This window comes from Brienomyrus brachyistius, chromosome 2 (assembly GCF_023856365.1).
Source record: "Brienomyrus brachyistius isolate T26 chromosome 2, BBRACH_0.4, whole genome shotgun sequence".
Taxonomy (NCBI): Eukaryota; Metazoa; Chordata; class Actinopteri; order Osteoglossiformes; family Mormyridae; genus Brienomyrus; species Brienomyrus brachyistius.
Genome location: NC_064534.1, coordinates 27,567,660 through 27,589,448, shown reverse-complemented (window position 1 = coordinate 27,589,448; position 21,789 = coordinate 27,567,660). Strand labels below are relative to the sequence as shown.

At 46.2% G+C, this 21,789-nt stretch overlaps 2 protein-coding genes across 6 annotated transcripts in view; one reads left to right on the top strand and one right to left on the bottom strand.

Moving 5' to 3' along the window:
* The window catches only part of fancc (FA complementation group C), a 35,271-nt gene extending 23,125 nt beyond the window's left edge, over positions 1 to 12,146 (top strand). For 2 of the 3 annotated variants that reach the window (XM_048978694.1, XM_048978685.1), the window contains 7 exons: positions 3,334 to 3,389; positions 4,840 to 4,939; positions 7,887 to 7,962; positions 8,577 to 8,667; positions 9,851 to 10,025; positions 10,544 to 10,759; positions 11,582 to 12,146. In XM_048978694.1, coding sequence (XP_048834651.1) covers positions 3,334 to 3,389; positions 4,840 to 4,939; positions 7,887 to 7,962; positions 8,577 to 8,667; positions 9,851 to 10,025; positions 10,544 to 10,759; positions 11,582 to 11,785 — 918 coding nt within the window. In that variant the 3' untranslated portion in view covers positions 11,786 to 12,146. Of the gene's footprint in view, positions 1 to 3,333; positions 3,390 to 4,839; positions 4,940 to 7,886; positions 7,963 to 8,576; positions 8,668 to 9,850; positions 10,026 to 10,543; positions 10,760 to 11,581 lie in introns of those variants that run through there. The other variant, XM_048978703.1, reaches the window with a different exon arrangement.
* A 395-nt stretch (positions 12,147 to 12,541) lies between these two features.
* Positions 12,542 to 21,789, bottom strand: part of LOC125709792 (aminopeptidase O (putative)) — a 64,404-nt gene continuing 55,156 nt past the window's right edge. For all 3 annotated transcript variants that reach the window (XM_048978654.1, XM_048978672.1, XM_048978663.1), the window contains exons 15-17: positions 19,754 to 19,840; positions 18,328 to 18,469; positions 12,542 to 12,807 (exon numbers count right to left, since the gene is read on the bottom strand). In XM_048978654.1, coding sequence (XP_048834611.1) covers positions 18,329 to 18,469; positions 19,754 to 19,840 — 228 coding nt within the window. In that variant the 3' untranslated portion in view covers positions 12,542 to 12,807; position 18,328. The remainder of the gene's footprint in view (positions 12,808 to 18,327; positions 18,470 to 19,753; positions 19,841 to 21,789) is intronic.

Genomic DNA, 21,789 nt, shown 5'->3' with positions numbered 1-21,789 from the left:
TACATCTACAACACGTACTTGTGCTTTTCCATTTTTCACTTTTGTGATTAGGGCATTAAAAAGCCATCAAATTTAACTATATGCCCATTTTATACTGTAATAATTTTTGTTATTGGGCCATCAAAACACCTATCAAACACCCATTTAACTTTCTGCAAAACCTGTCTTCACAATTTACATTCTGTTTTCTGAAGAAGGGTTAAAATGCGTAATATAGTAAATTTGCTGGAACGACAAAAAGGAACAGGGTTAGGGTTAGGGTTAGGGCTAAGTATTAATTCTTTGTGTCTTTCCTTCTCTTTACTGGATACGGGTTACTTATCTGGGTTTAGTATCAGGGAGGCACTTCTGTCCAAGATGACGCTTGCACACACTATTATTCAAAAGTTTGGGGTCACTTGTATGTTTGCTAATACAGGTTTATCATTTTAAAAGGTTAATTGATCATTAATTGATCATTAGAAAGCCCTTTTGCAATTGCAATGATAATTGTGCTGATTAAAGAAGCAATAAAACAGGCCTTATTTGGACTAGTTCAATATCAGGAGCATCAGATCAGCAGTTGTGGGTTGGATCACAAGATCAAAATGGTCAGAAACAAAGATTTTTCTTCTGAAACTCATCAGTCTGTTCCTGTTCTGAGAAATGAAGGCTATTCCATGTGAGAAATTGCCAAGAAACTGAAGATCTTGTACAATGCTGTGTACTGCTCACTTCACAGAGCAGCGCAGACTGGCTCTAACTACAATAGAAAGGGGAGAGGGAGGCCCCGGTGCACAACTGAGCGAGAGGACAAATATATTAGAGTGTGTAGTTTGAGAAACAGATGCCTCATAGGTCTTCAACTGGCAGCTTCAATAAATAGTACCTGCAAAAGACCAGTCTCACCATCAACACCTCCAGGATATTGGCCTTCTAGGAAGAATTTCCAAGAAAAAGCCGTATCTCAGAATGTCCAATAAAAAGAAAAGACTGAGATGGGCAAATGAACACAGACACTGGGCAGAGGAAGATTGGAAAAAAAGTGCTATGGATAGATGAATCTAAATTTGAGGTGTTCGGATTACAAAGAAGAACATTTGTGAGATGCAGATCATGTGAAAAGATGCTGGAGAAGTGCTTGACGACATCTGTCAAGCATGGTGGAGGCAATGTGATGGATTGGGGCTGCTTTGGTGATAGTAAAGTAGGACATTTATACAGGTAAAAGGGATCTTGAAGAAGGAAGACTTTCCATTTTACAACACCATGCCATACCCTGTGGATGGTGCTTAATTGGAGCCAGTTTCATCCTACAACAGGACAATGACCCAAACAAAGTTCCAAGCTATGCAAGAACTACTTAGGAGAAGCAGTCAGCTGGTATTCTGTGTATAATGGAGTAGCCAACACACTCACCAGATTTCAACTCTGTTGAGCTGTTATGAGAGCAGCTTGACCGAAATGGTACATAAGAAGTGCCCATCAAGCCAGACCAGCTTGTGGGAGATGCTTCAGAAAGCATGGGGTGAAATCTTGTCAGACTATCTCAATAAACTGAAATATAGAATGTCCAAGTTCTACAAAGCTGTAATTACTGCAAATGGAGGACTCTTTGATGAAAGCAAAGTTTGAAGAACACGATTACAGTGGTGCCCTCGTTTCACAAACACTGAGACGAACATTTTGGTTCATGACCAAAAATTAGTGAAAAAAATGCATTGGTTCGCGTACAAAATTTGGTTGAAGAACAGATTCCTCGACCAGGTTCCTTTTTTTATACTAGTGTAGCACCGGCGGGGCACATGTCCCAGCATGCCCCGCATGCGCCGCATGCATTTGTAAATAGAAGGACCACAACAGGCATCCAACGAGCACCAAAACCCAAATACACAGACGGGAAACACAAGGTTGTAAGATGCTGAACTGCAAGATACACACATGGTGGAGGATTTGCACACACTAAATACATGCGAGGATCGGACCGGGTACACACAAGACACGGGCAAACACACGCGCGACAATAGGGAAATGCAACCATTAACAACAACAACAATACAAGGGTTAAGGACTGTTAAAGAGCGTGATTTCCCTAGCAAGCAAGTCTTCACTGTCTCTCTCTGCTCCTACGATGCCTCGGTCTGCACTATATTGTGTTTTTCCTTTAAAGTTTTTACTATAAAAACCAGAAAATTAATTAACAAGAATTATTATTTGGTAGGCTTGTGAACGAAATGATCAAATTTCAATGCTTTCCTATGGGGAAATTTGCCTTGGTTCACGTACAAATTGGTTTACGACCATTTTCCTGGAACGGATTGTGTTCGTGAACCGCAGTCACCAGTGTATTTTAATCTCAAACATGATTATTTCTAACTTTGTCAATGACTGTTTCCTATTTATTTACCACCATTTCTCATTCAAACTCATTTTATGTGTGCGTGTGTGCGTGTGCGCGCGCGCGCGCGCGCGCGCGTGTGTGTGTGTGTGTGTGTGTGTGTGTGAGAGAGAGAGAGAGAGAGAGAATCCCTGAACACTAAGAACAGTTCTTAAAGAACCTGAAGTTTTTACGACTTTTTAAATTCCTCGCTTGGGTTTTGCCTCACCCTGTGTCTTGCACTCTCATTGGCTGTGGCTTGTTACCGCATTCATTGCCAGTCGTGGCACCTTTCAGACCTACAGGAGTAGGCGTTGCCAACAGGTCCATATAAATTGCCATGCTAGATATCTGATGGTCGTCTGCATCGCTGACGTGTCGCGTCACATTGTGAACAGTTCATGCATAGCAGTTGAGCACCGATTTGCCTCCAATCTGGGGGGTTTGTTGGCAATTTCCAAAAATTGATGGCGAGCAGAAAAACGGGGCTAAAATGACGTACTCTGAACTTAGCATTAGTAATACTGGAAGCTGGCATTTGTGCGTACATGCACCAAGTGGGAGAAACAAATCATCCAATGAGAAAGATGCATGGAGACGATGAGAATTAGTACGTGCAGCTTTAGGCACCCTTGTTGGTTTTAAAGATGCCACACTAACTCTCTGCTGCCCTCTAGTGTATACACATCCACAGTATTCACTTTGCATGTAGAATTAGCAAATGTTTATGCATTTTAGATTATCCATTATGTGTAGTTTCTTTATAAACATATTAAACACGCCTGTGTGTCACGCAGCCCCAGCATGACAGCAGGTAGTCACTGAGTATGGTCTCTTAATCTAAAAATCCCGGGGGATTCTGCTATAGTTAGTAAATCCAAAAGCAAGACAGTAGTAAATAAATGGCAGTATTGATGTTGTTTTCAGTTGCTTTCTTGAAATCCAACAAATCCTTCCTTCTCTCTCTCTCCTTTCAGCCAAGAGCCTCTGCCCTCTCTTGTCCCCTCTTCCTCGTGGTCAATGATATTTTCAGGTAAGAGGCGAATGGGTCTGTAAAACGGTGTTCTGCTCATGAAACCAGCGCTGAATAATCTGAGTAGACGGAGGGTCATAATATGCCCTTTTGCCCTAAAAAATGGGAAAGGAGCGAAGTGCCCAGGCCGAGCCCACTGTGAGGACGTGAAGCCGTGAGCTTCCTCGTTCATACTCTCCGACCTCGTCCCAGTTTTGGCTGGCGACAGGTCTGCAGACGGGCTTCTGCTTCTTCCTACAGCTCCTCGGCTCTGCAGCCAAGCCCGAATTATATCCCAGTATTTCAGGCTGTATGCCCTTTTGTCATGGCCCTGGTCTGAAAGGCAGGTAACCCTCACTCAAATGTCCTGTGAGGCATTTCCCTCACAGACAGCGTTTTATAGGAGCCCTGACAGAGACGCGTTTTCTTAACCAATCACTTCATATGGAAGGCTGGGGTTCCTCTGCTTTTCCTTCATTATCAGCAGGGCTGCATTTCACTGTGCTCTTTGTACCACTCTACCTCTATTTCCCTGCCCCCCCAACACCTGCTCTTACAAACCAAGGCTTTAAAGACAAATCATACCTGCTTTTTATGTTTCTTTCATAATCCACAGGGTGCTGTTGTGGACTGAAAGGACTGTTTTGTAGTTATTCTTTTCAATGCCCTTCTCCCTTTTTGTTGTGCATTAACTTCTTTTTAGGGTTCTCTCTCTTTTTTTACTTGTGTTTTTGTCTATCTGTCCGTCCATCCATCCGTCTGTCTGTCTATATCTGTCTGTTTATTATTTGTTTGTTTGTTGTGTAGTGGATTGCTTGTTAATGGTATCTCGCTGGTTGGGCATTTGTTGCTTGTTAAGTGTACGTCTTGCTTCCACCTTGACCCGAAACGGGGTAGAGTGATGACCTGATGACCAGTAATCTCCTGTCTATCATATTCTGTAATCTGATTGGTTACCATCCATCTGGGTAGAGTAAGTCTATTCTTGTCTCTGGGTTTGCCAGTTCGTGTCATGTTTCAGATGACTTCAGTCACCTCAGAATGAACCCGAATTCTTCAGCTGCCATGAAGACAGATGGAGAGACATCCTGTGTCTGTGTTTAGCTTGTGTGCTTGACGGTATCCTTTCATGAGTGTCATATTTGCTCTTGGACCACAGTGAACGTACAGTATGTAACCTCCTCTTAAGGAAGCATAATTCATCTGAGATCTGATGCCTAACACACCGCTTACTTTTTTAGGTGTTCTGAGGAGGTCTCGTGTACCTGCCATTTATCCGTGGCCCCAGGGTTAGATATGCCTGGGATGAGTACTGATGAATGTCCTACATCAGGTTATGTCCACTGGGTTTGAACATTAAGCAGCCATGTGATTGGTGGCTCGTTTACCGCTGTCATCGCTCAGCTGCTTATCACAAGGTTATTTGCATGCCCAGTCTTCACGATAGGCTGCTGTTGTCTGACTGTCCTAGGGCCGCGTTGCGGGGGGCTTCTGGGAACCAGGCCCTGCGCTCTCTCCTCCAAGCCTTCACATGCTGCTTCCTCCAGGCACGGGGACAGGTGGAGCCGCAGGTAGGCATCATAAACGCCAGCCTGCCCATACCAGGCCACTTTTATGTCACCCTTCCGGCTCTCGGGCTCCTCTCCCTCCTGTTTCTGCATGTCGGATTCAGTGTGCAGAAACCTCAGCAGCTCTTCTACACGTGATTTATGCAAGTGTCGTCACATGAGACGACTACCCGCCCATTTTTACCTGTAAAATCTGAACCCACCTTGTAATTTAAACATTACAGTGCATTTTTCATCTTTACATGTAATAATGTACATAATGCTCATTTTTCTACATAACCTTACCCATCATTTTAAAGCCTTTCTACTGCCTTTATATTTCAAGATGTATGGCAGAATCCTACCTCTTCAGCATATTTTTACATTCTGATCCTTATCTCACACCCCCTTTTTACACACGTAGCTTCCCACATAGCATTGCCCCAGAAATGCTTAGTCCACACCATAATAACCTCACTGTTTTCTTACAACCCTTAAAACATTCATTATAATGTGTTGATTGACATCATGTGTTTGTCCTGAGTTGACACTAGACTCCCTGCTCACAAAGTGTGAGGAGTCTGTGGTTTTTTTACTGGGGTTTACACAGCTGGGGAGGGGGAGAAACATAAAATATATGAATGAAAGTTAGTACTTTGAAAAATATACCCAGAATAAATCGTTTTATTCCATGTTCACAGATGGCTTAGTTGCTTCTTGTAATTCATATTTAACCCGAAATGAGCACTAGATGGCACCACATTACTTGTATGGCCGCTGCTCAATGCTTCTCTGTGAAGTCTGATGTGAAAGAGTGGAGATGCACCACGAGCCGTGTGCTCAGCTGAAGGGGTCGCCCCAGGGGGGTTTGTCTGTCCACCTGCCTTTTTGGGTTTCGCTTCTCATCCCCAAGGTGCCCATAAACAGTCTTCAACACCATGGACTTTTAAAATATATTTTCTAAATGCCTGGAACGTTTGATGTATTTAAATGGGCTGTTACACCGCTCTGGCTGCACAGCTGACTGAATTCTTTACTTTATTATTTTCATCACTGGAAACTTTATCACCAGAAAACCGGTGCTGAATGCAAACAACTGACAGCCCAGTCTTTGAGTTAAATAAATCTTAAACACACTTTGAGTAGCATGTTCAAACCATCTGCCAATATGAAAACGGGGGCTTTTCTGTACATTTCTGGGGTCGAGGAAAAAAACAGCAAGATTGGCAGAGACTTTTCAGAGGTATTAATTGTCTCTTGGAACAAAACAAAGGCAGACATTAAGAAACAGGGAGGATACCGTGCTACAGACAGTCTGCCCAAGCGCAGGCCGCCAAGCACAGGCCGCTGTCCCAGACGCACAGGTTGGAGATAAAGGCATTGAGCAGAGGGGTCACCCAGATGCCAGCGGCAGCCCTGAACAGCTCCATGACCAAGCTGGGAAAGCTGCCCATGAGCCCACAATAGCCAAGGTATTCCAGTTTTATGGCCAGTATGGGGGAGTGGTAAAAAAAGGCTTAAAAAGTCCTTGTAGGAGGGAAAAAAGACTTAGCAAAAAGGCTTGTTGAGGACTGAAGAGGTTTGGCTAAATATGCCATGGTCCAGTTGTGCTGAAACTGAACTGTCTGGCTTAAATACAAACCAGATCCAGAACACTGGATCACCCTGGCAATGCCATCCTCATCCATAAACGCGGTGGCAGTTTGTTCCTGAGGGGATTGTACACAACTTTGGTGATCAAGTTCTTTAGAAGGGTGGTGTGATGATGAACTGTCTAGTACACTCTGGACACTGTAGGACAATCTGACAGGTTAGTTGATTGAGTTCTGTCATTTGGTGGGAATGTCAAGGATGTGAGTGTCTGGATACAGGTATGGGGGTGTGTCATCAAGAGAGTAGCGGTATGAGAGGAAATGACCAAAACTGCGGCACCTCGCAAACCGAGAATTGAGTTTGGAGACCCGGTACTGATCTCTGTGGTACACCAATAAAAAGGTTAGGCACAGGGACCCAGGCAGAGAAGGTAACCAGCATAGCAGGGGAGCTCAGTTAGTTTGATTTGTAGGTTAAGCTGAGATGTAAGGATTTGATGGTTTACTGTGGGGACAGATCCACCGACACGAGAATAAACCGGAGTCACGGAAATCGCAGGGTGGGCTGCTTCCACTAAGTCTCATATTGAAGGCGTAACGCACACTGATTCAGGAAAGAAATGTGGACAGTTTCGTGGCAACAAGTTCTACAGTTATGGAGAGAGAATGGAGAACAGAGTCTGGTCTGTAATTCCAAACCACAGTGGGATTGAGGGGAAGCGTCTTCAAAAGAGTTAGACGGCCACAGAAAGGAGATGATCTGACAGCAGAGAACAGATGAGGTCATTGTCTGACTAAAATATTTGTTTCCAATTGTGTTGTACCAAAAAAAATTCCCCTTGCTTCATCTTGGATTAAATTAGGTAGATCATAAAATATCATTTTGATCCATTGAAGCAGGGTGCTTCATGTAGACTCCTGAAGGCATCAGTGTCATTTTTAGGTGCTCATTCAGCAGCTTATCGTGGACGAGATTCTAGGTTTTGCCGGCGTGTCTCGGTCATACTTAAATATCTCGACCACAGGACACTGACTGACTGTGGTCAGGTGTGATGCAACCCCCCTCCCCCCCATGTCTGGCGCATGATATGTCAGCCCCCACTGGGCTCACCCAGCCAGTGCTGTTTTACCACACACACACAGAGTACTTCAGTCACCTTAAAATTTTGAGGTGAAAGTAATCGGAGGTAATTTTGAAAAAAGATCTCCTGCAGAGAGTCCCAGTGAATTTCAATTCTAGGGCACTAACAGATCAGGAATAATGTATGCAGATGCAGTTGTAATGGCAGAGAGACGGTAATCAGCATGACATTTGCGTATTGGCACTTACAGTGCGTCGCTGGTGATCGGGGCAGTGACGGTGTACCCTGTCTTTGCAGGATAGGCTGCCCCTGACGGCCTTCTTCCCCAGCGTCCCTGTGTCCGTGCTCATGCCCTTGGTGCAGCGTCCCACAGGTACGGTCCTAGGAGGGAACCACATGGCCTGCCTCCAGTTTTAAATTCCTAACATACAGTAACTCTTGCATTATTAATTGTAGGGTTATGGTTGAGCTTTATTGCCGACCCTGGTTTCTTTGCGCCATTAACCTGGAGGTTCAGTTCAAAGTGTTCAAGATCATACTTCCTGCCTTCCCAGTAAAAAAAAAAAACCAAAACATTTGATGACTATGAAGGCATATATGGCTACCACTCACATTCTGTTATTCAATATGAAGAAGTTTCAGGAGGGGAATTAAATTCAGCTCTTCCTCTATACATTACGGTACCCTGAGCAGCAGTATTTCACTCTCAGATTGTGATGAAGTGGCTGTTGGATTCAGGATGATGGGGGGGGGGCTGTCTGCTTAGGCTCTGAACCCTCACATGTGTATGATTTAACGCTCATGTTAGCTGCTGTAACATAGACTTGCCATACTACTTTTACATAATTGACTGTTTTTTTCCACCCTATGCCTCTTATCCCCTTGAACTTGAACAGATTATATTTAATGGTGGGTGCAGCGTCTATCTCCGTGGCTCGCGTGATGCGTGTGAGGCTACACACAGGTGTGATGTCCTCTTGCCTGCAGATTTGCCTGAGGATGCATGGCCTGCACACCTGGTCTGGATCAGCCGCTGCCTTCAGATGCCCAGGGGGCACGACGAGGCAGCAGACGCAAGGTGAACGGCGGAGCTTCCCTGCTTCTTACATTCCTCACTGCATCGTTTGAATGTTTTATTACTTCAGGACGCATGTAAATTGTGAAAACAACCATCTGTCCATCTGCTAATCCTGGTCTGCTTTGTGGCCTAGAAAACAACCAAACAACCAATTAGCAAATAAGGAACAGCATAGTTGCTGTGTTTGAATGGTGTGGTACCTGTAATTTTCCACTGGTCTATCCATTTGCTATGGAGTCACGTGTGATGTCTGCACTTGGTGAGGTTTGTAAGCTGTGTGTGTATCCGTGTGTTTCTGCTTATTGCTTCGCACCAAAGTGTGCCTGTAGGACATGTTGCTATTCGCTGTACCGGTGACGGCTGATCTTAATGAATCGAGTTTTTAATGAAGCAAACCCCCCCAAACCCAGTTCCACCACATTTGAGGGACGCACAGAATACCTCTCTACTACCCAAATTGCGTTTATGAATGCACTTGACCTTCTGCTGGCCTTCTGCTAACCACTGTTGGGATGGAAGAGCAACAGGCAGCTATCCCCCCCCTACAAAAAAAAATGCATGCAGTTACTACAGAACTAAGGGATAAGGCTCAGGAGAGCAATCGCCGCGGATCTACCCAGCCCAGCTGCAGCTTTTAACTCTGGCCATTATATTAACGGCTCCATTTAGGGATCCTTGTGAAATTCCCCAGCGTTCCGAAATGGTGGGAAAATGTGTCGTGGGCCCGACTGTTGTGGCGGGGGTGGCAGGGGGGGCCGTGGCAGCCGGCGAGGCGCCGTGGGGTGCGGGCCCCGTGAGCACGGCACTGACGCAGTTCCCATTGGGAGTGCGACTCCAGCTGTAGATGTGCGTGCCTGTCTGGGCCCCCCCTGACAGACAGGGCAGGCGGTAGCGACTGGGCCTCATGGCATTTGGCTGATGTAAATACTGTGTGGGGATTAGGATGGTGCTGGGTGGGGAGGAGCAGCTGAGGCCTGCAGAACAGGGTGTCCTCATCCACGTATAGGGCAACATTTCCAGGGGGACCTGGAAAGGGATTCGGCAGATGAAGACCAAATAGCTTACGAGAAATAAACAAACAAGTGGAAACAAAAAAAAAGCCCTCGCTATGCTCTTTTTCTTGTGAACTTAAATGTTCCCCTTTGTGACCCAGTCGCTGCACTTGGCTTGTCCCTCCATCCAGGTGGCGCTGTGGTCCATTTGACAGCTGGCTCTTGCTGGTGCAGAATGGGCACTGGGTGGATGTGGCAGGCCAGCTTCTCGTCAAATCTGATCCCCAGGTCTCTGCTCCTCTGGTTTGGCTGTTGATGTTCTATCATCACCCAGATGACAATGAGCATAGAAGGACCCAGGCACTAGTGAGTCTGCCTGCCTGCCTGCCTGTCTGTCTCCTTCTTTCTCTCTTATTCTCTACATGTCCGCACTCTCTCCCAGGATTTCCAACCCTTTGAAATCCTGTATGCAGTACAGCATTCAATATCCAGCATTTAACGCATGTCAATATTTAGCTTTTAGTTTGGCTTACAGTCGCTTTCCATGTTCTATGTTTAATCAAGATGCTGGCAATTCACTGGGACAGTGTAACCATTATGTATGTGTTGGTGCTTTCACCCTCGCGATGACTGATTACCTTTGGCCAGATGTGCTCATGGCCTCTACACGTCAAACAGAGCTGTGTTAGTGTGTTTGCTGAGGTGACAGTCAAACCTAGGATTCTCCAGTCACATCCAGCTTCATATAGTTTAACTATCAATCAGTCTCATTGAATTTTTACATTTGGATGCAATGAAGTGCTACAGCAGGCAAATTTTGTAGCTGGGGGGTGAAGGCAGGCTGGTGGTCCCCTGTGTTGCTGAAGGCTTTGGGTCACTTGCAGGCTGCAGCTGAAGAGGCCTTATTACACCTGAGAGCTCTGTTCTGCAGCGCCTGTCCGCCCCCACCGCCTCGTCAGCAGGAACACATCCAGGTGTTGGTGGGCCTGCTGACCGCCCACTCTCAGCACCCCTCCACGGCTGGACTCCTCCTCCGGCTCTCGGTCAGCTTCTGCGCCTTCTCAGAGCCTGTCAGCGCAGCTGTGGAACTGCTTGACGTGGTGAGCCTCCCATCCCCCCCCCCCGTTCTCGACAAACAGCCCATTGCTGCTTTTTCCCACTCATGCATATTCACCAGCAGGTAGGCCTGGAACACATTTTTCCAGGGCAGATGCTGAATGTTTGGCAGCCTGTGTCCAAACTTCCAGTGATTAGGGTTGGAACCAGACAGGCAGGGTCCTACTGACAGCAAACATTTCTAACTGGCCCCACTTCAGCCAGAGACCATCAGCTCGCCAGCAAAGGGACTGTCGATTCCGCTCAATAAACAATCGCTGTCGCGACAGGCCCCCCAGCGTTCAGCCTGCGTTGGTGGTGACTTCCGTGCACGGGGATAATGGCACTGCTGACATACATGCATTGTCCCATGCCTGTGGTGTGGTTTTATTCAGGAGACGTTTGTCGTCGGAACTTAAAGGGCCATTGTTCTTTTCATTTGACAAACAAAACCAGCACTGTGTGGAACAGGGGCCCATTGCGGTGTCACCCACGCCCCAGTGTCGTCCGTCTCCCGAGGCCTGCCGACGGCTGAAGGACACACTGTAGGAACATTCAGGGGAGGAAGGGACTGCGGCTCGTCTGCAAAAAGGAAACTTCCTGTCAGTCTTATGCTAATGCTTTTAGCTCCTTTTTTGTCTTGTTTTGTTATCAATTCCTGGTTTTATTGCCCCCCCCCCACCAGATGACACAATGACACATTTAACGTGTCATTAGCCATTTCCTTTTATCTGTCAGAGGAGGGCTTTATGGGAAATTCCCTCCCCCCAGCAGCATAACAGAACAACCCTGCGCTCGTGTGACCTGATGTCTTGTTTCTTCTTCAGATGAAGGTACATTCAGGCTTGGTTCATGATGCCATCACACTCCTCGCCAGTTTTGAGTGTGGACTAACTGGAGGAGAAGCCGATCCCAGGCTGAGGAGAATTCGGGACATTCTCCGATGTGTACGGGCGGGCACCAACAGCGGCGTGCCCCAGGCACTCTCCGTCGAGGCTGCACATTCTTCAGATGTCTCAGGTGCATCGTAAGATATCTGCTGGATATCGGCTTGTGGTGGAATTGCTTTTTAACCTTGAATCCCCCTGACTTTTAAAAATCCCCCTGCATTTTAAAATGCAGCCCTTGTTACAGATGCTAAACAATCTGCCATTTGTGTGGCAGTTCAGCTGCTTTCGCTTTTACCACCGGAGGTCCTCGGGATGTGAGCCTGCCAAATGCCCTGTTTTCCAGCTACACACCGTTTTTAGCCGGGAATGGTTAGGGCGGTCGCTCCGTCTCTTCCTGTGAAATTTACCCTGCTGCAATAAAAATGTAGACTGCATTTTTTTTTTTTTTTAAACATTACTTTGATTTCCCGACAGACTTTAGAAAATAAAAGGGATGATTAAATCCGGCATTTCAATTCAGAGTGTTTTTCTGTCTCCCTAGTGACGGTTTTGGTTTTCCCGATTTGGTGGTTTTAAACTTAGCGTGACCAGCTCCTGCCCCAGTCCAGGGTTCTCTATCTCATCCCTCCCCAGCCCAGCCCTCTCCACACTCCTGGCCCCATCCAAGGAAGCAACCGGCCTGTTGCCTTCAGAGCTCACGTCTCATTCCTGGTGGTAGAGTGTGATGCATGTCTTCTGTGGCCAAACGGTGGCTCCTAGAAGCAGACCTCTGCAGCCCCCACTCCCCCAGCCCCTCGTTTCTCCCTCCGGGGCTCCTGTCAGACCTCCTAGCCAAGTAAACACTTTAGCCTGCACGCCTCAGTGTCTGAACGTGGAAAGAAAAGCGGAACGCTTCAGTTTGGCCTGAAAACTTTATTATTTTTTCCTCTGGTCCAAACAATCTTGAGTCAGGTAGGCTTTTACAGCAGCTACAGTGCATGTTCACAGTGGCTGGCGTCTTGCTGGTCTTGACAGGACCAAATTATTGCGGTAAAACATATCTCCACCATGGGGTGCCGCTGGACAGGACCTGCAGACAGCTTGTCCGTAGGGTGATTTTGCAGGGTGTAAACACCAGTGACCAGCTGTAGCTTTCTCCTCGATGTTGCTGCCTCCCTCAGTCCCTGGAAAACAGGAAGAGACAGGTGTCATGGGCAGCCCAGAGCTCCTTACAGTATGCCCAAGGTTTACAGGTCCAGCGACTCAGCGCTGTCGTCTGGCTGCCTCCTCGTACACAGCCAGGAACACGGCCCCGCTGGCTGGAGATGAGGGCCTACGATAGGGGTCTTTTAGTCTGCTATAGACCTCATCCACTGTCCATTGTTCCATTGTTGGGAGGTCCACAGATTTGGTGAGTTTGGTTCCTCTTCAGTTCTTAATTTAACAGGAATGATTGTCTAACCAGTGTATATGATTTCATAATGTGTTGTTCATGCTAGAAACATTCACATCCGTATTCTTCCTTTAAAATCAATTTCTGCCAAGGTAAGCAAAACAGATGCTCACTCCAGAAGAGCAATGACTTTTTCAGACTGAACATAGGGTGCTTCTTCTCTGCGCCAGGTACCGCACTTTTGGTACTCGAGAAGGTTGTTTCGCTAAAGCATTTTTAATGGTGTCGTACGAGAGAAAACCTTAGCTACCTTTTAATTATTATTCCTTTTATAGAATATCTAATATATGTTTACAAATCAGTTTAAAGTTTACCCCCGCTGCTTATGTATGAGTGCTAAATGCGTTCTCCGAGACATGCTTGCTGTTTAAATAACTCCTAGATGATTTGCGAGAAATATATGAACTCCTTTTTGCTTTCTGAATAGCCCAGTATTTTTTTTACAACAAAATCATTGTTGTTGTAGTATATTAAGAGGTTAAAAAGGTATTTTGTTTATTGTGCCATCCTGATAGTTACTGTACTTTATTGTTGTTTTCTGAGTTTGCAGCTGTTTTCAAGGTTGAGGTTGTATTGTGTTTCAGAGACAGGCTATTTGCGTAACCAGTCGACAAAATAAAAGTCCCACCCCAAAGTACCAAAGAAGTACCCCAGCTGGTTTGGCACTTCTGGTACTGGAACTTTTGGTACTGGCACTAGACCGGAAGTCAATGTTCCCACACTGGGTGACGGAATCCATGAGTCTCTGCTGGGTTCTACTTGGGTTTTTAGGGACAGGCTGTGTCTGGGGCCAGACTCCTGTTCCTGCTGAACTGAGCCAGTATGTAAGTAGAACTGTTATCAGCTCAGTAGGCACAGGAGGCTAAGCCCTGGTCCTCTGGGCTCGCAGGTCGCAGGGCCACACCTGGGCCATGCTCCAGACCGCGCTGGCAGGAGGAAAAGGTGGAAAGAAATCAAGCCCAGGTGCCTTCATGGAGATGCTCTGCAGAGGAGGTAATGCAGTTAAGTATCAGAATAAGAGCCTGGTGAATCTGGGCAGATTGCACCGTAAAGTGTTTCCTCGCTACCCAACGTGACCTAGTTACCTCATTGATACTCATTTTAATTAGCTTCTTCGTTTGGGGACTCGAACAGAGGTGTGTTTTATCACAAGTCCAGCACCTCATTTTCCATTTGCCGTACTTTCGAATCACATTCAGACCCCTGGTCTGATCGTAATGGCCTCTGTGAAAGCTTCTAGGCATAGTCGTTTATAGTACCTGTAAACACGGCCTTGGATATGTCTGCTCTGGGAGGCAGACATCTGTCAACACTTAGCCATTTTGGTTAAGAGTGCTGCTATATTATTAAACTGGCAAAACCGGCGTTCGCTTTCATGTGCTCTCTCCCCACGTTCGGTTTTTATGGGTGGTTTAGCCTCCTTACTGACATCATACGATTTGGAATTTTTTTGGTTATGAATAGGTATTTATGCATCAGACGAATGTGGTGCCATGGCTTGGACTGAATGCTGCAGACTGTGGGGATACCAGGATTATCCGTAATGTTTGTTCCAGGGCATGGATTTCACAGGCTGCAGTAATAACCGGGCTCCTCAAGCAGGTTATGGAAAGCATCATTTAATAATTTAAAACACAGTGCCCTTGATGTATGACTTCATCAAAATAGAGCAGACAGGAAAATGACAAACACAACGTTAATCCTTCCAGCAAACAGACGCAGCACCTGACAGTGATGGATGGCAGCGGCTGACCAGCCTGCTGTTATTTATATTAAACACCTAGTCTGCTGTTTAATCCAGAATGAAGATCAGCACAAAATCCTCTCCTTTACTTGTGGGATGAATGTAAAGCACGGATGTAAAGTTTGACAAGAGCGAGACCTACAGAGACGCTAATCACTAATGCCGTCTCCAGAATGAGTTGCGTTTAAGATTAACCCCATGAAACGTACACTTAGAGTTGGCTTACCTGTTAATGACACTTTAAAACACATAAGTAAAAAGTAAACAACTGCAGTGAATGGTGGCTGTACCTAAGATGTGTGTGATGCCGTTGGCTAATGGCTGTGTCCCCCCAACCCATGGGCCCTTATATTTGCATCTTTATGGAAGTTTGTTGTGATGTCCTCATACTTGTGAGTGAGTCCCAGCGTGAGAATGTTTTGTTTTTTATGGCCAGTCGTAAACCAGCATGAGATGCGGGGGCCAAATGGGGGGGGGGCGTGGCTTAATGCTGGAACTCCCACGCACACTGGGCTCTGCTAGCACAGATACAGCACTTTCCTTTCACTGCTTCGTTCAGGCATTGTAACCATGGAGGGGGACATGTGTGTTTACAAAAAAGAGCCAGCTCATTTAAAAGGCTAAATAAGTGCGACGCTACACAGCAAACCTAGCTAGATGTGCCAAAATATTGCCACCATGTCAAAAAATTTCACCTCTCCATGCAATTAAAAAAAAAATAACTGATAGAAGTCTGAAAACAAATCTCCCCCCAGTCTGTCCAGTCAGGAGTCCTGCACCAAATTCCTCCGCATGTGTGAGATTTAGTCATAATCGCATATGTCCGGGAATGGAGAGAATGAAACAATAGCTTCTGACACATTTCCATGGAGATGGAGGCTTGACGCTTAGACCCCAGCTCAAGCCCTTCTTTTCGTGGGCCCTCCTCAGGTGCAGAACTTAGCCACTGTGAACAAAGAGGAAATAAATCACTGTTCACCAATCAGCTAAGCTCTGCACCTGTCCAGTGAGGGGATTCGCTCTCTCCAGAGCAGAGAGCGAGCGAGCGCTCGCTTCACAGGCCATATGTGGGCCCCACAAGCTTCTGCTCTTTGTTTTTCCAGCGGGATGCCTTTCTGGATCATCAGGTTTTTTTTTTAAGGTGTTTTTAAAGGTGCCTCTGGTTGCCATGACAGCCGGCAAGGTCGTGGTTATGTGGTAATCCCTGGCAATGTGATTTTTATCTTAAGTCACAAATCAGCACGCCAGGAACCCACACAGCCCCGACATGAAAGGAGAGTCATAGTGCCCCCATCTCCCTCTCCTCCAATTCTCCACGCACCGCTAAACAGGATATTTCACTCATTAACTGTCGCTCTCAGATCGAGAGGGACTCTAAATGCAGCCAAGGGAAATACATACATTGAAAATGAACTACTTCTAGTACAGATCTGCTCCCAAGTCATATTTATTTCAGCCCCTATTAAATCTGATCTCCTTGGACAAGTAAAAGATGGCGGTCGGAAAGATGGGGCACATATATTGTGCACTGAGGATGGTGCTACCATCAGATACATAAACAAAATATACAAGTTAAAGGTTTCACATCACGTTCTTTCCTGTACACATCTCTATACACCAGGCAACCTTTTTGCAGTAGGACAACAAAAAAGACGGGCACAATTACCATATATAATTTACGTTTGGGGGAGGTTACTGTGGTGTAGAATTTTGACTGTGTTACTTTCCAGCTATGTGATGCTGTCTTAAATCTTGATAAAAAATTGTTTTCACCACTCAAGGTCTGCCACAAAGATGTATTTAACTGCTGGGAATTGGTTCTCTTCCCTGAGGTTGTTCACCATTTACCTATGACAGTGAAGCTTAATATGCAGGCTATTCGCTATGCCCATAATTGTTGCCATATAAACAGTCTGTGTTTTTTGATGGGGTAGAGCTAGAAAATCCCTCCTGCTTTCAGAGGAAGGCCAATGAACCGATGGACCTGAAAAGTCCACAAATTCTAGCTATTGATGACACTGGTTTACTGGAAGAATTTCAGGGTAAACGGCAGTGAGCAGACGCCGTAAAGATGTTTTGTTTTGCAGGGAGTCTCTCCAGAAAAACCCTGCCCACCCTTTTCATCAGCAGTTTTGTTTAAGGAAAGTGTTCCAAAGTCCTCCCCTCTCGTATACGCATCGTGAAGGTCTTTCAGTGGAACTGGGGAAAGCAAGTTGTCTGACCTTCAAGAGGAATTTTAAAGAAATGTAGCCAAGTGACTTCAGGGTGGACTTTTTAATAAGGGCAAAGTGGAAAAACAAGGATCTTATTTAACACTCCTTTGCTCCCTCCCCTCTCTCCCCCGTGATACAGAAGGGATCAAGGTGGTCCTGCTCAGTCCACGACAACACGTGTGAGCACTATGGTGATAGTAAAATTAAAAACAAATATAATAGCCCCCGCAACCCAGTAGGATAAGCGGTTTGGAAAATGGATGGATGGATGGATATAATAGCAGGAGCTATTAATGCTTATTCCCCCTTATGACGTTTAATCGTATAAATGGAAGTACAGTAAAATCTAGTTATGGTCCCGGCCGTGAGCCTTTAAGAACATGCATTGGATATAGCAGACTCGCATATAACGGAATTTCGCTTACAATGGACAAACAATTTGGTCCCCAGAGTAGTTTTTTTTTATTGCTGTAGTTTTGTTCGGCTATAACGGACATGCAGGCTCCGCCTACAAGACGTGTGGCGTGCCGGTCATATCCAGCGCAGATATGTAGGCGGGATTATTAAGAGTTACGCATCTGGTCAGGTAAAGTTGGATTACTACATGTACAATATAACAATCTATATCACAAGTGTGTCTGCTGGGGTGTGGCATGAGTAAATGGTCTCCTGTAGTTGTGTTCTGGGCATACGGCAACTCTGGATGTAACGGACTTTGGATATAATGGACTGTTTTGCCAGGTCCCTTGAAATTCGTTATCACGGGATTTTACTGTATGCGTTTTTTTTTTTTTTAAGGTTGTGTTCCTTACACGACTACATGTCATGTATGAGCAAGATGCTAGTGTTATTGAAATGTAGTTACATTTTGAAATACGTTCCACACTCAGAAATGTGACAGTATGGGGCCACTACTGTTGCACTACCACCACCTCAGACTCAGACTCTTTATAAAGGTTATAAAGTTTTTTTGTAACATTCTGGTCTGTAAATGCTCTGAAATACTTTCCTGCAAGTGTCACTTTGGACAAAAAAAAGGCAAAGTGGTACATCTACATCAGCACATCTGCATTTTTTAAAAATAGGCCCACATCTGTTTGAAAGGTTTCCCCTGTTATGCGCCGCGTTTACTGGTAAAAGGGGAACGTCATTGCGGTTTTCCATAAGCAGCAGAAGGCAGACATAATACTTCTGTTCTGCAGAGGCCTTATGAATTAGCTTAGGTCTCAGAAACACCCACAGTTCCACCGGGCCAGTTAACCCTTTCCTTTCTGAACACAACTCACTGCAGTACCTCAGTAGATCATCTCCTCCACCACTTTGCGCACAGCTGGGTCCATCTCCTCCTGGGCCTGAGAGAAGCAGCTCCTTGCGAGGGCTTGCTGATGTGCATCCTCGTGGACCATCAGCTCCCCATACAGGTAAACACCCATGGCCTGGAAGATGCCAAAACCCAGAATCATTACTCCAGTGCAACACATGCATCACTCTATTACAACACATAGCTACTCATTAATAGAGTGGGCAGCATGTGTACATCACAATGCTGATTAAATGACTTTTTTTTACAACCAAACGACACCAATAGCTGCCTTCTGCCCTGATAAGTGGCTTAAGTGCAGTTGAAGATGATCATAGAGGATTGTTACATGTAGCCCTAATGCTTAATTAGTTTTTCCTATCCTGGCATGTTTACAAAGCTAAAGTGGGTATCGTCTGGATGCGCAAAAACACAATCAGTCACGGACAATTGCCCCTTCCTTTGATACATCTTCGTGGATCATTAGTTGAAAAGTCCGGTCTCCTCTTCCTCTGCCCCAGTGGTGGTGATGGATTCTGGTCATTGAGGTGTCGCCATTATCTCACAGGCTACATAAATCATGAAGGGGGGCCCTGTGGACCCCAAGCCCAGAGCCCTACGACACCCCGATACGCAACCTCCTACAATGTTGACTTTCGGAGCTGAGAAACGCGTGGGTGTCACGAATATACCCTCCCCTCTGTCCTGCTTATTCTTCCACCAGTCACCTCCTGGCAGCTGCTGGACCCTGATAAATGATCACTGCAGTCATGTATATATCTGATGGGGGGGGGGGGGGGCTGTTCAGAAACATGGGTGCATACATACATGTAGTTATACACAAAACTCCATCCATGTGCTATTTCGCATTATAGTTATCCATGGGAAAACAGTTATAAGCAGAGTATTTTGCACCCGTTTCGGACTGGCTTACTCTGGGCAATGTAACATGGTACTCTGGTGACATTTCAAAGGGGATTTATAATCAGATTGAGAGTCCAGGCCCTTTTACTGTCAGCCATTAGTTCCTGTTGGTTTGCATTACTGTTCTTTCAAAGAGCCAGATAAGATCCAGGATACGTGCTTCTATCATGGAACATGTACGAAGGGCACGATGCTAATATCCTTTACTGCCAAGCGCTGAGGTGGAGAACGTGCCCCGCTTACTGACTATTATCATGCCGGACGTTTACATGTCACCCTACAGCTCTATACAGGAGGACCATTCCTAAGGTATGAAATGGCAGCATTCAGTTCCTTGTCTACCATGGTAGGTACCGTCTCCATTAGAAGAGTTAGAGCATCTTCAGGCACTGCTTTGGAGAATTGCATCTTGCAGCAGTAGATATAATAAGACTAATAGCACTGGACCAGGTCTCTGTGTCACTGTGTGTGTTTTCATGCAGCACCATCGACAAACCTGATCTTGCAGCAGAAAACGTTCCACATCCTTGTACGCAGCTGTGTGCTTGTGTTTGACCACCAGTTCACACCAGCGATGTCTCACCTGAGAAAGGCAGATAAACACCTTCATTGAACTATCAAGTTCAGATGCGTGTTTGATTTGAGTTCAATCAGTGTTTACCTGAAGTAGCCTTCTGTGCTACAGTCTGAATCCCACATACACAATCTCCTGTTTGAGAAATGCTGTAACGTCACTATAGACAGTGCTCCCTGCGTTTAGCCTCGTCAGCAGACATATTAGTTGCCATGGGTAAGTGAAACCGAAATAGCCACGCAGGCAAAGCAGTAAACTAACCGCTCAACTGATTTGGATCCCCAGCCAGAGCCGGTACAGAGCTGCCTCACCACTGGACAATATTCACAAAATGTTGAGTGGGCAGGGCCAGACAAAAAGGCTTGATAGTTCTTTCTGCCTTCTTGTTAAGGGTCTGCCTCTTTAAGGCATGCCTGCCCATTCTGCAGAGCATCAATAGGAGCACTGTTAGTGCACGGACTCGGTGAGATCAGAGGCAAGCTCTGTGTTCCGCTACGCCTTCCTTTGGCACCACGAGCACCAACCCGACAGTGGTCTCTAAATTCTCAGGCCCTCCTCTAGACCTCGCGTATAAGTCGGCACCTGCTGATGGGCCCGGGGACGTAGCGCGGGATGCTACGTGCGGAATACTGAAAAGGGGAAGCTGCAGTTTCCTTCTTACTGCCATCATCAAAACAAACTGTCACAGCATCACAACTGTCACTCTGCTGCTATCCAGCGCAAGGCTCCACTTGGGTAATTGGTGGCGGGGCGGAGCGGTGTTAATCGGGCCGCGCTGCTAGCCCAAGTGCGATTTTTAAGATTCCAGGCTTCAGTTCAACCTGGCATGTTTGCAGATCCTATTTACTAAGCAGTAAATTGGGTTATTCAGGGGCACAATGGCAGCATGCGTTTGTCATCACGCTGCACCTGTACAGTAACAGGTGAGAGGCGCAGGCAGCTAAATGCTCCCCTGCCTATTACATCACCTGGGCTCTAGCCTGGTCTGCTCCAGCGACTCATTATGACATCATTAGCACGGCTTCTTATTCATTTATTTGCTTATCAAACACTTCTTTCGGAGGCAGCTTGAGGGTGTAATTTTCTTCTGCCGTGCATTTTTCACACTGACTACTACAGCACGTGCTGTCCGGATGGCATCCTGATAACCTTGGGGGGGGGGGGGGCACTTATCCCCCTCACTGGCACAGTGTTTACAAAGATAAAGTGCTGCTGGTAAACGTCTGTCTACGTGAGGCCACACATCGATTAACGCGAGTCAAGCTTAATTAAATCGGAGGGAAGCTGTGCAGCGCGTGGCCAATTGGAAGGGCCAGTATGAATACTACAGGACTCGATGTCATCTCACAGATCGTGGTACCACGTGCTCTAACTAAACAAACAAAAAGAGCTCCATTTCACTGTGGCCCCTCGTAACCTAAATCAGTGGCAAACGGACGTCTGAACCAGAAAGTTCCCTAGAGTGCACCTTGACAGCTCGCTTCTCTCTCTCTTTCCCTCGCTTGACAGTGTTTCCTCCACACCCAGACAGAAGACGATGTGACACGTCTCCTGCTGAGTTCGCCTCGTGAAGTCCTGCTCCATCCATGTAATGGTGAAGACCACAATTAAGGGTTAAAGCGGCAGAAATGATGCCGGGCACTTTGCAAAGGGCCGAGCCGTCATGGGAGGGGGTCCTGCTGTTTTTGTGTGGACACCTGTGTGACGGATGGACCAATAAAATTTGCTATGTCTTTAGGCACTGAGTGGTTTCTCGAGCAACGCGAGTGTGGGGTGGGGCATGCCACGGAAGGAGGGGCACATAAAAGATAGCAAATCCCCCCCCCCCCCCAACCTCTCTTAACAGCCACATTACTTTCAGATACATTACCTTCAGATAAGTAGCACTTTATTTATACATTTTTACTACCTGGATGCCTTTTCCTCCTTATTCACGCTCTGCATTGTGAGAGCGATCT